Here is an 18,279-nt window from a genome sequence, read left to right on the forward strand (position 1 = left end):
TGTAGTACCAACATTTGATGGAAGACCAAACCAATGGACCCAATTTGTAGAAGGATGCAAAGAGGCATTAAGTATAATACCGCCAAACATAGAAGAAAATTTAACCAAACGCTTAAGATCGAAATTAGAAGGAGAAGCACGTGCTACAGTAGTAGGACTAACATTTTCCACTGTAGATGAATTATTAAATCATTTAGCTGACATATTCGGTCCTATCCAAACACTAAATCAATTATTAGGTGAATTAGGCAATGAGTTTCAAAGAAACGAGGAAAAGGTATTAACTTTTGGAAATAGGTTACGACTGTTAAGTAGTAAAATTATTGAAGCCAAAAAGAAAGAAGAGAATTTAGAATCTTTAACGCCTACACAAAAACAGATAATTGAACAAAACATATTTGAATGCTTTAGAAGAGGACTAAAGCCCGAAATTCGGCTAAATTTACCTAGTGACACTACTATCCAGAATGCGCTAAAGAATGCCATAAAAGTCGAAAAAGACCTGGAATTGCAATCAACATTGCGAGCACGAGCCTCTAATAATTCTCGTTCTTTCAGATCAATAACCCTCTGTCAAAATTGCAATAAAGAAGGGCACAACGCCCTAAATTGCAATAGTATAATTAGAGAAAGTAATAATAAAAAATGTAATTTCTGCCAAAAGGTCGGTCATGAAGAAAATTCATGCTTCTCCAAGTTAAGGAATAATATTACAACATGTCAAATTTGCAATAGGAAAGGTCACGTTGCTAGTGATTGTCGAACACATCTCAAATGTCAAATATGCAATAGAAACGGCCATATAGCTGCAGACTGCCGAACTCGAACACAAATAAGAATGATAAATCAGGTTATTTGTCAAATTTGTGATAAACCTGGCCACTCAGCGAAAGAGTGTCGCAAAAACTTAAGCATCAACCGTGATATAGAAGTTATCTGCCAAGTTTGTCGCAAGTCAGGCCATTCAGCAAAAGAATGCTATAATAGTAATAGTGTTACTCCAAACACTAATTGTTTTTATTGCAAGCAACCAGGCCATTATATCGCTAATTGTCCAAAAAGACAACCATATCGCCATCAGTTTCAGGGAAACGGGCAGCAGTCCTCTCATCAGAGCGCGATGCAGAGGACCAATTCGAATCAAGCGCATCAATTACAAGAGATGGAAGTATCGCTCAGTCTTATACCGTAACAAATGAACCAAAAATTTCAGCCAAAGTCCCAATAATTAACGCAAACTTCTTAGGTGATATTAAATTTCAAATTATGATTGATACAGGCTCAGAAGCTAATATAATGAAAATAGGAATGATTCAAAGTTACACAGAACATATAAATAGTACTAGATGCAAACAGTTAAAGGGAATAGGGTCAGAGGTCTTTATCACATTAGGAACAATTACACTATCAATATTTGGTTTACCGACGGAATTTCAATTAGTACCAGATGATTTTCCAATACCTTGTGAAGTAGTTTTAGGGGCTACATATTTTTCAGAAAGCAATTCTGTAATAAATTTCGCAACACGACAATTTATTGTAGGAGATCATGTCATACGATTTCAAGAAAATAATGTTCAATGTAGCAATTTTTGTTATTTACATAGTACAGAAGGAATAGAAGAAGTTAGTATAAATGCAATACAAAAGATTTCTCCAAAAGTCAAAGTTTTAAATCCAGCAACTAGTACCAAAGAATATTTCCTAATAGACACCGGGTCCGAAGTCAATCTAATAAAGAAACGTCTTCTGTCACCTGGAAACGAAATTGATAACACGCAAAAAACACAAGTCCGAGGAATAGGAAAAGAAATAATATCAACTCTTGGTACAACCGAAATAAGGATATTTGACACTTACACTATCTTTCATGTAGTCGATGATGCTTTTGGAATGACTTACGAAGGAATATTAGGCGCTTTATTTCTCGAAGAAGCTAAAGCCATCATAGACTTTGGATTTAATAATTTTAGAGGAGAAAACTTTGTTGTACCTCTATTATTAGAACGAGATCTCGGAAAAATCATGCCAAGACCACAAGTCAATAAAGTGCAGCTTAGTCCTGATGAGTTTGACAGAATATTAAACGAATTGATACCCTTAGATTTTGGAGTACCGTTTAATTCGGCCGTCAGACACGTTTATAGTATTGCACAAGACAGCGTCAACGAAGAATTAGATATAGAAGATGTAGATAATGATTTAGGGATAGCCGACGTAATCTTAGATGAAACCAACGAAGATAGTAATAAAAGCATAGAAGATTATTTAGATTTAGGTCACCTGAACGATACTGCAAAAAGTTACATTGTTAATCTCATTAAGGAAGTACGAGATGTGTTCTATCTTCCTAGCGACAAGTTACCGGGAACCGATCTTGTCTTGCATGAGATAAGAACAATCGATGATGTACCAGTAAATAGTAGACAGTATCAATTTCCTCATGCGATGAAGGATAAGATTAACTATCATGTCGAAAAATTACTAAAAGCTGGTATAATACAAGAATCTACTTCACCATACAACATCCCCATATGGATCGTACCTAAGGCAACAGACAGTAATGGAAGAATGGTGTTGGACATGAGAGGATTGAACGAAAAAACAATCGCTGATTCGTATCTAATACCTAACATTACACAAATTTTTGACCAAGTAGGAGGTGCTAGATTCTATTCCGTACTTGATCTCGCCATGGGATTTTACCAAATCAAGATGCACCCAAAAGATGCGCATAAAACGGCTTTCAGTACTCCTTTCGGTCACTATGAGTTTGTGCGTATGCCATTCGGATTGAAGAATGCACCCGCGACTTTTCAACGTTTAATGGATACGTTGCTCCGCGGACTTCAAGGGTTAGATCTGTTCGTGTATTTAGACGATATAGTTATATATGCAAATACACTTGAAGAACATGATCGCAAATTCCGAATGTTAGTGGAAAGATTACGAAAAGCAGGATTGAAATTGCAGATTGGAAAATGCAAATTTTTAATGCGACGAGTTAATTACTTAGGTCATATAATAAGTGAAAATGGTCTAGAACCAGATCCGAAAAAAATTGAAGCAGTTAAGGAATTCCCAAGACCAAAGTCGGTTAAAGCTGTACGTCAATTTTTAGGGTTATGTGGCTATTATCGTAGATTCATTAAAGATTTTGCGAAAATTGCTAAACCTTTGACCAGACTTTTGCAAAAAGATACGGTGTTTGAATGGACAGATAAAATCGAAAGTTCATTTTGTGAACTTAAAGAGTTGCTGTGTAGCGCTCCATTATTACAATTCCCAAATCTTGATAAAGATTAAATCTTGATAAAGATTGCGAATTGGTGTAACTGCAGTCGTGTATAACGTGGAGGTGTTCACCATGGATGGCGACGATAAACACGCCTCTTTTATTTCTGTTATGATTTCGAAGGCTTTCGCAAAAAAACTTTCTGTCAAGAGATCGCGGTTTTTGCCAAACATCATGCAATATCCGTGATTTAATACCCATTTCTCGAACTGCTCTATTCCACAAGGTCCACAAAATTTTGCGTTGCTTCTCCACTGAACAAAATTTTTGATTATTTGCTTGTAAAATGTCAGTTGCTCTACCATGGTCATTGGTATCCGAGCTTCCAGTGTTGCTACTATTGTCGGATGATTTAATATTATTAGGCGATATATCCATACTTTCCTCAAAAATTTTATTATTGTTAGATCGTCTATAACTCTTTTTTTCTCGTCTTCCGTCAATTCTTCGAAATTTTGCACACCCATCTCTTGCGTTTGTATTATTTGAACTGGAACCAATAAACTTGAGCATTGTGCCTCGTTCTCGAATAAATTTTGCGTTTCGTTCTGCTCGACGTCGAATTCGAACGTTTCCTGCTGTGTCGTCATTTTTAATTCCTTGTATCAAACGTAAATCGTCTTCGTCTAACAAGAATTTTAACATCGACGTTTTGAAAGTCGCGTAGTAAACTATTCTATAATTTCCTACAGATCCAGCAGCAAAATTATACTGTGAAACCGGCGGCGCGCGTAGCTAGTTATATATACCCCACCAACATACTAAACCATGGCATATAATCATGACCCTACGGGTCGATTATGCCGGTTTAGTATGTTGGTGGGGTTAACGTACTACGATCAGTCATATCTCAGCCTTTAAAGCTGCTGGATGTGTAAGCAAGTTAAAGAATAGTTTACTACGCAATTTTTGGTGTGAAATATGCCTGTTATTCCGTTTCATAAATATTTAGGACCAGGTAATTTAGTAGAAGATTTCGAACCAGTCAATGAAGCGGATAGTGTAGCATTAGAACACGATATATTATATGAAAATGTAAAAGATAAATTAGGAATATATAATGCCGATCAACAAGCGATAAAGGAATTTGTTGATATAGCAATTTCGAGTAATGATGTTACAAAAGTGATTCCTGCATTGATTGGTTCATTTGGATTGTCAGCAAAACATCTATACGAAAGATATTTAAATACTGTTATTTATCCTAGGTAATGTCATCACCAAGTAAAAAACGTTTAAATATTGGACAAGCTCGTTACGCATATCAACAGCAAAGATTGGGTCACTATTGGCGTAAAGTGTATCAACATAATCCTTTTAAAACATATTCAGAATTTTTACGATCGCCATATGCTAAAGTAATTCGTAATAGAGCATTGCATGAGTTTACAGAAGGAATTGCTTATAGTGAACAAACTTTGCCGGAAATAAGTGAAGCGGATATAGTAAATTTATCTAATCTTAGTCTCCCAGACGAAGTTGATCCGTCTTCGCCGAGCAGAGCCAGATCCGACAGAGGCCCCGTCGACGTCGACCGTGTCCCCGAACCTCAACCCGGACCATCTAGTAGTAGAGATTCACCTTTCGAGGGAAACATTTTGGCTGATAGTATCGATAATATTGACGATATTCTTATGGCCGATATTCAAGGAAATACTTTTCGTGCTAAAGGACAAAGTAATACGGCTGTTTCACAAGGAGGTGGTAATCAGGCCATGGAGACAGATGCGGCACCTTCATCCGGATCAGGAATTGGTGGAGCAAGTAATGCCGGAGGTATGAGTGCAATACCACCGGTACCGCGTGATCGAAGTATTATGTTAAAATTTCAAAAAAAAATTTATCGTTATACTTATGGCGTAAAACATCATATGATGAATGCTAATCAGGATAAAAATTATGTTAAAGCAATTGCAACGCCTTATGCTTATTATCCGGTTGATTGGTTGCCGTGGTATTTAAGTAAAGCCGAATATTTGTCATTGCCTGAAAATACAAAAATAGTTCATGTAACATCTCAAATAACAATACTTGGAACACGAACGGCTTTTGATCATGGAACATCACTTACAGGAGTTGCCACTACTGAATACATACCGATCGTGAAGTTTGGTATTGGTTTGAATCGTGATTTTTATATACAAAATAAACAATTGGCTTTCGACGGTACAGAAGCAATGCAACCAACTGGATATAAAAATACACCATTATCAACAAATATTACTGCTATTTATGGTTCCACTCCGCCTGCTGTGGAATGTCCACGTCATATTAATTGGTATATGATGTATTTATATAATGAACAAAAAGATGTAGGATCACCAAATGATACTTATTCCACAACTGGTTGGTACCGCGTTGATAAAAAATTACAAACTGTAATGGTAAATCATGTAATTGGAAAACCTATAATAAATTATTCGTATTCACCAAGAAGTGGTTATGTTAAACCATCAAAGAAAGCTTTATGTATTAATATGACAAGTGCAAATGGTTTTCCTACAACATATAGTTATATTCCGTATAATCATACGATGCCGACATTTATTAATGTTACTAAGGATAAAGACAGTAGTGCTCATATTTTAAATTCAGCTGTATCATCTTTTACAAAGAGGTTGAGCACCCGTGTAGATGGAGATTACGGACAGTCTCTTGAGACATATGTTAATGTACATGCGCAAACCGGTTCAGTCTCGACTTTCATTCCACAACCTCAAGTTCATTTGGGTTTGTTAGCTACGCCTTCACTGAAGCCTGATAAAGAGAATTCTGAATTTTTAAATTCGTCAGTATATACATTGAGTGAAAATGAAATTATTCTGGAATTTAATATGGATTCATTTTGTACTGACGCAACGTATCATTGGCCAGAAGAGGTACGATTTTTCATGGACAGAAAACACGATTGGGTTGGCGAAGGCTATCAAACTTTTGGAATGCAAGCTACTCTCGAAGGCCAATATTCTACCAGTGGTATATTTGAAGTGCAAGATATCAACGAACAACTCGCTTATGAATTACAACGAACCTCAGTTTCGACCAGCCGTAAAAAAAAGAAATCTACACGAACGTCAGAAGAGAGCTTCGAGTTATTGTAATGATTGGCGATTAGAATATTCATGTATTATTGATCCGAAATTTAATAAAAAAGTATGTATAAATTCAACGTCCAAAGCATTTTCATGTGATCGTGATTATATAACTAATTCCCATTTTTATGACGAATGGGCAATTTTACGTCGTATAATTTATGATATTGGATTATTTTTAAGACAAAAAACAATTAATATTGATGAATTATTTACTATTATAATTAATAATAGAGATTTATTGGTAAAAATAAATGAAATAGTTCGTGATCTTCGTGAAACAATTGTTTATTACGAAACACATAATATTCGAAATATTTTATCACCTTTTCCATATCATTAAATACAACATATTTCCTTTTCCCATTTTTCTAAAATAATATCATTACATGTCATTATTTTATATTTAATAAACAAATAAAATATAGATATTGGAATTGGTTTTTTTTTAAAAAGTTTTAAAAATGGTGCAGATTTCCAATGATATTTAATTACTCTTGTTGCAAAAGCACCATCAGTAGAAATAATATCTGGATTTGATAAAACAATTACTGGAGTACGTCTAATTACTGCATCATCTTTAAATTTTACTTTAACATTACATGTATCTCCTCCAAATATTAATTTTAAAGTTTCTGTAGCTGCCGGTTCGAAGTTTGGTTCATTCCATAAAATTATTCTTTTATTAACTGCTTCTTGTAATGGAAAATTATTAAATTTATTGAAATTACCAATTTGACCAAAATTTATCATAGCATGACAAACAGCATCAAAAAAAAAATTTTTTCCAGCATTTGGATCTGATTGTATGTAGATACAATTTTTTTTTGGAATTTGTTTATCAAGAAAATTAAATAATATAATTAAAAATGGTTTAATATTTTTCACTTGATATATTAATAATTTTTCTAAAATTGTAACACTATCTTTTATGGAATAGTAATAATGGTCGCGTTCTTGCCACGATGCTGCATAAATCAATTTATTCGTATCAATATTTCGCGAATATTTAAAAATCTCATATACTGTCATATCAACAATTTCTTGATTAATATTATGTAATATTGTTCTAATTAAGTAATGTTCATGTGCAATATATCTATACTTAGAATTAATCCAATGACCAGTATATAAAATATTTTTTAACGGGGTACATAAAATTGATTTAAAAAAACTTTCCATTTTTAAGGGTTTTGGGTGTGGGATATATGATTCCCTTTCTTTGCCTTCTGTATGTTCTTCAACGTTGACGCCAGTTTGTATGTCTTGTCGATCGCAATTTGGTCCGTTGAACGAAGAACCGTTGTCGCACGGAATTCGGCCTGTCGCCACCACTCCTTCTTTTCCTTTCTGAAACAATCGGCAAATTTGTAAATTTCTAATTTGACCACCATCGATCCACGTTTCTCTTCCGATTTGTAATGCATGTATTTCTCGCCCGTTTTGAGACAAGTAGTAGACCAAATTGATCCAGTGGTTTCTGTCATAGAGGCCACTTGCGTATCTTCGTCTATGCCATCGAACAATAAATTCTTTGCATTTAGTATTTTCTTCGCACTCGTCCGTTGTACTATCGCTGTCGCACTTTTGTCGCTGTCCGTATCTTCGTCTTGTAGCACTATCTGTTCCGGTTCTATTATTTCGCTCTCGCTCTCGGAAAACGGTGAAGATACTCTCTTCGTAATCTCTTTTCGCTTCCTCTTGCAATTGCTGTAATCCGAATGTTGATCGTCGCTGTTTTCCGATGACGATATTTTCTTTTCTTTGAAACTTACTTTCCTCTTTTTCGTAGACATTTTGTTCAGCTTCTTGCTCAGCAAATTTTTGCATGAATCCGCATCTACATTCGAATCCGTACGGATGCCTCTGGAGTTGCAATAGCAGGAATACTTTCACAAGGCACTATTGGATCAGACCAACCTATCGCATACACCTCTCGAGTACTACGTGGTCCGGAGTTGAATTACGAGGTTTACGAAAAGGAAGCGCTCGCAATTATTCACAGTATCAAAGCATTCAAATCATATGTCTTCGGAAGGAAAATCACCATTATTACTGATCACCAACCTTTAGTTTGGTTTAAGTCAGCCGACCTCAATACCAGGGTTTTGAAATGGCGTTTCCAAATTTCTGAATATGACTATGAGATAATTTATCGCCCAGGTAAAGCCAATGCGACAGCCGATGCATTATCACGGAATCCGATAGAACCAATTAATGTAAAACATATACGTCAGAATGATAGAGAAATTAAAAATCTAGTTTACTCTTATATTAGCAAACAGACAGGTGAAGAGTTTCAATTCTTAATTGATTCTACTTCCACTACCAATATCATTAAATCCTGTTGTGTACCGAACGATATACCTATCCAAATGTCCAATATCTTACCCATGCAGAGTATTTTTGCTGAAGATGATTACCAAGAATGTGGATTTGTCAAGTTAACAATAGCCGGAAATGAAATAGTATTTTATGTTGTTGCAAATTGTCAAATGCCATATCACGGAATCATAGGTAAAAATTTTTTATACAACACCAGTACGAAGATAAACTATAATAACAATAGCATAAACGAAAGTAACGCAATAAAACCTGTTGTTAGTGATAGTAACATAAAAAAATATAGAAAAATTTATAATTTATATACGCCACTCGTTTACGAAGAACCTCCTTTATTGAATATATATAATCCAAAATACGGATGGACACAGTATATGATTGATAGTTTATCTGAACAGAGTCTAATAAAGGAAAAGTATGCTTTAGGAATTCGTGATGAGACCGATCAAATTGACCTAATAGATATTAATGGTTTAACTCATAGAACTTTAGGATCAATAACACTGAAATTATTTGAGATACCAATGAAATTCCATATTGTACAAAATGACTTTCCTGTAAATTGCGAAGGCCATAATAGGATCTGATTTCCTTTTTTCTAGTAAAGCAAGTGTTAATTTTAACACGAAGACAATAAAAATAGGAGACACTTACATTCCTTTTAGAAGACGGAAAATACCAACACAAGAAAATGATAGTTACATATCTGTAATCACCGAAGCAGACAAAACACATCAAATTCCTGAAATAAATGTAGTTACTAGAAGGCAAAGACAACGATTGGAACAGTCATCTGACCCTTTGGTAGTTCAAAAGGAAACTGAAGAAATCAAACCAATAAAACGTCCACGCGGACGACCCCGGAAAATTCCTATTAATAATGATAATAAAAATATTATCCCACACCCAAGAACACCTCCCGTAGAGAAGTTGCCTATACCTGAATCTGTCGAAGTTGTTTCAAAACGTTACCCCGAAAGAACTCGAAATGAGATAGTTGATTACGTAGAAAGTGATCTAGACGATAGTGAACTTGAAGGTGAGGCACGAGTTATACCCAAAATACCTGTGCAACCCAATCAGAATCTACCTCACAATATACAAGATCCCGATTCCGAAGAGGACTCAATGAATAATAGTTCGGATGAGTCCGTAAATAACAACAACGATACCGCTAATATAGTTAAGGTTAAAGAAGTCATACATGTGCGCAACGACAATGTTGCTTATTTTATAAGCAGCAATGGACAACCTTGTGATGAAGGCGCTCGAAAATTAATAGAAAATAAAAAAATTAATACTAAGGTAATCTTACAAGTGGGTGAAGTCTCAAAAGAAAAGAAGAAGAAGAATTATCATCAATTTGGACTCTGCATACGAGGAGACCGCCCAGAATCGTTAACTTATATTAAGGATTATATACATATTACTTTAAAAATATTAAGAGACTTACTAATTAATACTAATCAAACTGAAGTCTGTATTGCTCAGAGTAAACATGTAGAAAATTTAAGTTGGATAGAAATAGAGTATTTATTAGATAGTGTCTTTAGAAATAGTGGAATAAAATTAATAATTTGTACAGATAAGTTAAAGTATGTACCCTTAGAACAACGCGACGGAATCTTTTATGAATTCCATAAATCCCCAATTGGAGGACATCGTGGCGTTTCAAAAACCTTTCACCGGATTAGACAAGAATATTATTGGGAAAATCTAAAAGACGATATACAAAGGCGAATCCAACAGTGTCTAGAATGTCAATTAAAGAAATTAACTCGTTTACAAACCAAACAACCTATGATAATAACTGATACATGTGCTACAGTGTTTGATAAAATTGCTATGGATATTGTAGGCCCTCTAAAAAGAACAATAAAAGGAAACGAATACATTTTAACCTTACAGGATCAATTAAGTAAATTTTGTCTAGCTGTCCCATTAGCAGATACCTTATCATCAACAATAGCGGATGCATTTCTTAAGAAATTCATTTGTGTTTTTGGATGTCCGAAAGCTGTGCTTACTGATCAAGGCAGAAATTTTTTGAGTTCGCTAATGACGCGTATTTCCAAGCGATTCAAAATAAAGAAATTAAAAACCACAGCATTCATGCCTCAGTCGAACGGTTCCCTAGAAAGATCTCATCACGTGTTAATTGAGTACTTAAAGCAATACACCGATCTTGACAACGATTGGGATGATTGGCTCGACCTAGCTATCCTAAACTACAATACCTGTGTACAAGAAAGTACCAAACATACGCCGTATGAAGTTGTATTTGGCCGCTTAGCTCGAATGCCCTCAAATAATCCCCTTCGTGAAAGCGATACGTTACCTACATATAAAGGATATATAATAGATTTAGTTGCGCGTTTATGTAGTATACGAAAATTAGCTTACGAAAATTTAGTTAGCTCTAAAGAAAAATCAAAAAAATATTACGATAGACATATAAATCCAAAAGACTTTAGTTTAGGTGATTACGTTTTCTTAAAATCCGGACCTAAACCAGGGAAATTCGGGGATCATTACTCAGGGCCTTATAAAATAGTTGGTATTCTTCCAAAACATAATGTAAAAATAGAGACTAAAAAGGGCACAAAAATAGTTCATTCAAATAGACTCCGAATTTCACATATAAACAAATCAACCAAAGAAAATAAGCCGAAATAGAAAAAGGGGTAGAGAGGAAAAATATAATATAATATAAAATAAAATGAGATAAATCATAAAACAAAATATATATATATTATGAAACAAACAAAAGATCAAAAGGAACATATAATGAAATATTTTCTGATTACAGAACCGAAAACATGATGCATTCTTCTCTGTTATCACTGATATTTTTAACAATAACTAATCCAGTTACAGCCATCATAGGATACGACTGCGGAGCAAGATCTCTTAATATAACCACTATATCTTTATTAAGTGTGGAAGAATGTGAAATGCCTTCTACAAAAATAAACGCAACAAGAAAGTACATTCAATTGTTACAGTTAAATAACTATGAAACTGCTCAAGTGATTCAATGTAAAGTCCAAGTAGACCGAACTGTTTATTATTGTGGAATGCATTCACATAATTCCATAATAGAGAATGGCGCAATAGAATATTTAATGGATGTAAGCCAACAAACGTGTTATGATTTACACAAAAGCGGTACATTTTATTTTGACAATTCACATGTATTTCGAGATATTAAAGTTAATCAAACCACGGTTAGACCCGCTATACTTGCAGGAAGTGTAGATCATAATGGAGAATGTACCTATGGTAGTTATTCCGATGCTTATGGAAGCTGGAATTCCGTAGTTGTCCAAGCTAAAATAAAAGTAACTTTACAAGAATATACCGCTTCTGTCGATTTAGATAATAACCAAATAATATTACGTAGTGGCGTTAGATGTATTTTAGGTAGTGAACATTGTGTAGATTCTGAAGGAGGATACACTTTTTGGGAAAGTGTACCTAAAGATGTATGCAAATTTAATCGGTATCAAATATTGTATGAAGGAACAGCTAATCAAATTGAAGGTGAAATAGAACAAACATTATACTCGTTAGTAACACAAGACATTGCTTTTGCGTTAATATCCAAATCTAAACGTAATCTATGTGGTTACGAAATTATAGTTACTGAACACCCAAAATTATTTGTTTATATTGTCGAAAATAATGCATTTTTTCTAAGTAAGAAAATATCAATGAACAACCTAGATATATTTGCGTATGTAAATTCTAAATTTGTATATGTAGAACGTCACATAAAAGTACAATTAAGTCGTATGTACAAGGATGTTGCCGTACATCGCTGTAAGCAAGAAAGAGAAATTATGAAAAATGCACTTGCAATTGCTAGTCAATCTCCCGATCAGTTTGCCTATAATCTCATGAAAGGACCCGGATACATGGCTGTGACAGCAGGAGAGGTAGTACACATCGTTAAGTGTATACCCGTTGATGTGAAGGTATCGCAAGGAGACGAATGTTATGCTGAACTAAAAGTAATCCATAACAACCATACCAAATTTTTATCTCCAAAAACACATATTTTGAAGGCTTATGGGACAGTAGTTGATTGTAATGCTCTCCTACCCACATTTTTTTACTTTAATGATGACTGGTATAAGTTTTTACCAAGAGCAGTAGAAGCAAAAACTCCCACCACTCTTAAGCCTTTTTCTGGATTAACTTGGAAGTACCAGAATATTCCCTCACTAGCCACCAGCGGAATATATACAGAAAAGGATCTACAAGATTTAATGAACAGAATCCTGTTCCCCTTGGAGCAACCTGCAGTAATAAATGATGTAACCAGAGAAATTCGTGGACACACCATAAGAGACAGTAATGGAATAATTGGAAGGTTAATGAACGAGAATGTAATGGAACAGTTAATAGTCAATACCTGGAGCAAAATGTGGATGAAATTTATGACCTTTGGTACTTTCAGTGCCGGTATACTTGCAATTATACTAATTGTCCAAACTACAAAAAAATTAATAGAAGTCCTCATCAATGGAATAACTCTACATAGCATTTATGGATGGTCTTTTCATTTGATTGGGGCCATATGGAACAGTTTAACTACGTTTCTGATACATTTAGCACCAAAACCCACAGAAGCGAAAAGGGATGTAGAATCACCAGCAAATATTGCCACCGCTCCTGGACAGGAGTTATATCCGACTCTACATACAACAGAAAATGAAATAACACAACACAACCAGAGTAATTCGATTCCAGCATCACAATCTCAAGCAGTTAAACCATCGTTTGGGTTCCTCCCATGTTAGGGTAAGATCTTCGAGATTAATAAAATAATAAAAATAATAATAAAACCTTGATTACAGCATGATACGACAAGATCTTTATAATTAGAATAAAAATTTCGATTGCTCTTCCTCGTTGCACTCCTCTAGCAATCGTTTAAGTGTGGGGGTGTGACGGCTAGCCGTAACTTAGTTTTTTTATATTTAATTATTAAATATGACGAACGGAGTGGGAACCTTCCTGATTTCCCACGATGAAAACGCATTCGAAATATAAACTTTGATAGTGGCCCGAGCCTGCGTACTCAAGCTTACAATCAACGCTCTATCCTGCTTTGTCCCACACGTATGTGTTGACAGGGGCCTACGATCATCGCGTATACATCGTGAAGTGTTATCACACGCCGATAATGGAAGGGGACCATAAAAATGCAATCTATCTTTTTTTTCCCACCGATTTTTAAGAAAATATCCGTAATATTAAATAGATTTTCATCAATTTTGTAAGCCATTATAATGCGCACCTTTTTGTCACAGAATAACCAATAAAATAGAACAATAATGTATTTTATAATAAATCGTAAAAGGTTTGAATTTTTCTGAATGTTCATAATAGTCACTATGTTTCGTCATAATTAATTAAGTTTAGTACAATTATGTATAAGTAATTATAAGCTATAGCGTTACTCTTGCTCTTAAAAGTGGCACTCCGAGAGCCATCTCTGGAGAAAAGGGCCCAAGTTAAAAAGGGACCGCCCTTTCTCTCTCTGAAAATTCACGCCCACAGACCAATAAAGAAATTTTGGATATGATTAGAAAATTTCCGACCAATACAAAATTTAGCCGTTATCGCTTCATGGGCCTGAGGAAAGGGATTTCCACCCAACCACCCACGGCTTATAAAAAGCTCTGTACAAGGCTGGAGAGGAAGTTAAGTTCAGTTCAGTCAGTTAAGTTAGAGGAAGTCAAGTTCAGATAGAGTAAGTGCGGAGTGAGCACCAAGAAGTCCGTAATAAGAAGTTTTTACCAGTGAGCGAGTCCCGGAGCAAGCATCAAATCACCCAAGTATATTCAGAGCATATAGAGAGAGAAAGAGGCCAAAGAGCAGAGAGAGAACGCAACATTAATAATAACTAAATTGATAAAATAAAAGTAAGTAAAATCTTAAACCTGGCTATCCTTTTCTTTCTTTAAGTAATCCGCCTTTCTTTTGGAAATTCATTAAGCGTGAGTCTGGTGAATTTCCATTAAAGTCCCTTAAGAACACATTAAGCGTGAGTCTGGTGTGTTCGTAATAACATTTGGTTATTACATTCCCCGTTAGCATACAGTTTTCTCAACGCAACAATATTGCTCGTCCCGGCTTGTGTGTTACACGATAGCCAAATCAGAGCAACCCTGAGTTTACGCTTGCTCCAAGCGTACCTGAGAGTGACCCCGACGTCACACTTTCAACATTGAGTTCCTGTGACAAAATAACCATACTCTTCAAAATCATTTGCAATATTTTTGTAAAATATGTCATCGAATGTATTTTTATGATATTTTGAGACGTTCTCAAAAACAGTAAGAAGAAGTTTCGTTTGTGGGTCTGTCCAACGCGAAATCACTTTCAAGTCTAACAATATATAGATATACGTCATACATTAGTTCAATGGAAATTTACACAATTTAAATAAAGCAATTATAAACAGTATATGTGCGTGCGTGCGTGCGTGCGCGTGTACAATTTAATAGAATTCACTAGCATCATTTGTAACTTGTTTCTCTAATTTGTTATCTGTGATAGTATCAGAACAAGAAGACTGCTTTTTCATTGTTTTCTGATTTGTCTCGTCCGGTAATGGATTATAATTCAATTTCCTATCAGTTTTAAATTTATTCAATAGATCAATTGTATAGGAAGGATCTGAAAAAGATGTATATTTAAATATATTAAAATAATTTTAGGTTTACAAAACATAGTATAAAATACCTTTGATAGTAGCAGCATGTTGTTCTCGGGTAAGCCACATACTGTATGTTTTATATTTTGTTTAGAATCTTGGATACTGAATTCTATAAATTCATTTTCATTGTCTACATTAGAACTTTCTATTAACAGAAAAATAATGTTCATTAAAAAAAATAAATTACGTAATATTTTTAATTTATATAGAATAAAATAGTTTGTAATTGAAAAATACATTACCTGATGGATCAATCTTTTTGTCAATTGATTTTGAATTAATAACATCAGGTGAAGTACTTGCAGATTTTTGCTGTTCCAAAAGCAGATTTGTTTTTAATACTCTATCTTTTTTTATTCTCTCAAATATCTGCATTGCAAAATTATCATCTACAATATTTTTATGGTTGAACAGATATGTACATATTTTTTAAAATAAAAATATCTTATTCAATATTTACCATACCTGTCATGGCTTTCTCATACATCTTTGGGCTCACCGTAACTTCATACTTTAAGTTTGCTTCAAAGTCATGTAAAATTAATACTTTTATTGTTGCTCTCTCAGATGATAAAATATTAACTGAATTTGAGGAATTTTCATTATTTTCCTGTTGTTCGTACTGACTCCCTTGTGTTTGTGACTTAATCATATTGGTAATCTCTTGAAAATAAGACCCACCTGCAAAATTTTTATGATTAAGTAATTACGCTTATTTACAATTCATAATTTGTATGTGCTGTATAGTATATTTAAGTTTAATAAAAGTAAATCATAAAAAAGCTCAGTAAATACTTATGCGATAAATTTCTTACATCTTGAAGTTTTCTTCAGTGGCTAAAATCTTATACGATTTCTGATTTGTATTATCATATAATGTCAATGTCCTCTGAGAAGTTTTTGATTTATTCTTTCTACTTTGAGAAGTTTCACCGCTCAACTCAGTCTTTCTAACTGTAAATAAATATATGTATAAATGATACTTTTTTAACAATTTGGTACGTGTTGTAAAGATATACAATTAATTTACTGTTTTACAGGATAAACTTTTTCATCCAGCACAGTTACATTTTCATAGCCAGAAAAACATTTATGTTCTGAGTTACACCATTCTTTTAGTGTATTTATGGTGTGACACCATCCACTTTGTATTACCTGAAACATTTTAATATTGAAATTATTATTGATTGTACAATTAACATTATATTTAATAGAAAAAAAGATATACTTTAACACAACCATCAAATTGAAAGCTATTCATGTTGTTTTTGTAATCAAATAGGTTACATTGAACTCAAAATCAGTCTTGGGTAAAAAGTCACTCAATTTTAATTCACTGATAAATTTATAAATCAGTTTTTACACTAACTAATAACTTATGCTTATAACATAAAAGCCATCAAAAGGTAGAGGAAACAAACAAAAGAAGAAACAAAAATCGGAATCTTGCAGGTTGACGCATGCTCGCATTGAAAATAAACCCGCGTGATCGTACTTTTACCACGTGATCAGAAAGCGACGTTGCCATAAATGATTTTGCTATCCTTTGCGGAACTCACTCTGAGGTTTAACTGCCTATTTTCAAAACCTCGCGCGCCCTCTCTCCCTCTTAGATGTGTGGCGTTCCGCACGAGGTCGGTGCTGACACCACTCGGGAGACAACGACGGCAAGAGGCGAGCCAACTTCCCGCTTGAGCACTGATGCTCGCTAGCGACCTTTGACGTCACCTTCTGCGGCAAGAGGGGGTAGCTCCGATTCGTTCCATGAAAAGCGGAACCGTCTCTCTTGCACGCTCTTTCTCGCCTGCTGGGCGCTACCGACTCCGGAGCGTTATCCGACCATCGCGCTCGGAAAATTTAGCCACGTGGTGTTACGTAATTGTGTACACGCGCTCACTTCTTTTCCTCTCGCCACCGAGTTACTTCTTCTGTTAAGGATTAATAAAGTTTGTCAAGTTCATTTTAGCACTGCATTTTATTTATCTCCCGCATTCTCGTATTGGAACGTTTGACCGTCCCGCGCAAGGGACCGCCTCGGTCGTCGTCTCCAAAGTCGTTCTAACTAACATCGCGAGTAAACGATTCGCGAACGGATCGATTAATCGAATCGACTACCGTTGCAGTTTTTTTTTATTATTTATTGTTTTTTTAAGTTTTTTTTTGTGTTTTTATTTTTTTGCCTTATTCAAATATATAAATTTTCGCTTTCTAAATCAGTACTTGTGTTGCTGTCGGATTCACTGTTGGAGTCATTTGATTCAATTATTTGTTCAGTATCATCTTCAGCTGAAGAGACTTTATCTTCATGTGTATCTGATTCATAAAGAAGATGATCTTAGGAACCATCTAGAGCAGTACTGATACCTTATTTCAAAAACGATTTTTTAACCATTTTCGCATCGATTTTGGCCCATGATTCTTTGACCCATTCACAAACTTGAGTGATAGTGGATCGTTGAAGAGCTCCTAACGGAGTGAACATATGCACATTTGAGTTGTCACGTCGATACAAAAGAAGAAGTACGTGACGAATTATGATAAGTAAATATCGGATTATGGTAACAAACCGGCTATCGGTAATTTAATTTTCTATCGTATCAACCCTCCCGGGAACATTTGTAAATCTATCTAGCAGGATAGATTAGCCTAAGCACGTTCTCCATAATATTTCCGCGAATATATTACTCACCGCATATTTATTCGGCGAAAACACAGAAAGAGGCACATCAGCCTATGATATAAAAGGCTGGATCGGGATCCGCAACGCCAGTTCAGAGCAGTTCATTTCGCACAGTATACGTTTCGCGCAGTACTAATTG

General features: G+C 34.7%; 1 protein-coding gene across 1 annotated transcript; it reads right to left on the bottom strand.

The window, feature by feature from the left end:
* Positions 1 to 15,284: 15,284 nt before the first annotated feature.
* Positions 15,285 to 16,534, bottom strand: LOC131675544 (uncharacterized). Its single transcript, XM_058954560.1, has 6 exons — positions 16,499 to 16,534; positions 16,276 to 16,414; positions 15,926 to 16,141; positions 15,703 to 15,849; positions 15,487 to 15,605; positions 15,285 to 15,420 (listed from the first exon to the last, which is right to left on the bottom strand). Exons 3-6 carry the CDS (start codon positions 16,110 to 16,112, stop codon positions 15,394 to 15,396), a joined length of 480 nt encoding a protein of 159 aa, XP_058810543.1. The 5' UTR covers positions 16,113 to 16,141; positions 16,276 to 16,414; positions 16,499 to 16,534; the 3' UTR covers positions 15,285 to 15,393.
* Positions 16,535 to 18,279: the final 1,745 nt, after the last annotated feature.

This window comes from Phymastichus coffea, unplaced genomic scaffold (assembly GCF_024137745.1).
Source record: "Phymastichus coffea isolate CEN01 unplaced genomic scaffold, Cenicafe_Pcof_1.1 PCOF00025, whole genome shotgun sequence".
Classification (NCBI taxonomy): Eukaryota; Metazoa; Arthropoda; class Insecta; order Hymenoptera; family Eulophidae; genus Phymastichus; species Phymastichus coffea.

What these genes read in the sequence shown, in the direction of transcription:
- LOC131675544 (XM_058954560.1), bottom strand. Translation starts at nt 16,112, where the DNA reads ATGATTAAGTCACAAACACAAGGGAGTCAGTACGAACAACAGGAAAAT. An exon ending in CAAAAAGATTGATCCATCAG is followed by an intron (nt 15,606 to 15,702) that starts GTAATGTATTTT and finishes TTCTGTTAATAG; the next exon opens with AAAGTTCTAATGTAGACAAT. An exon ending in ACATGCTGCTACTATCAAAG is followed by an intron (nt 15,421 to 15,486) that starts GTATTTTATACT and finishes CATCTTTTTCAG; the next exon opens with ATCCTTCCTATACAATTGAT.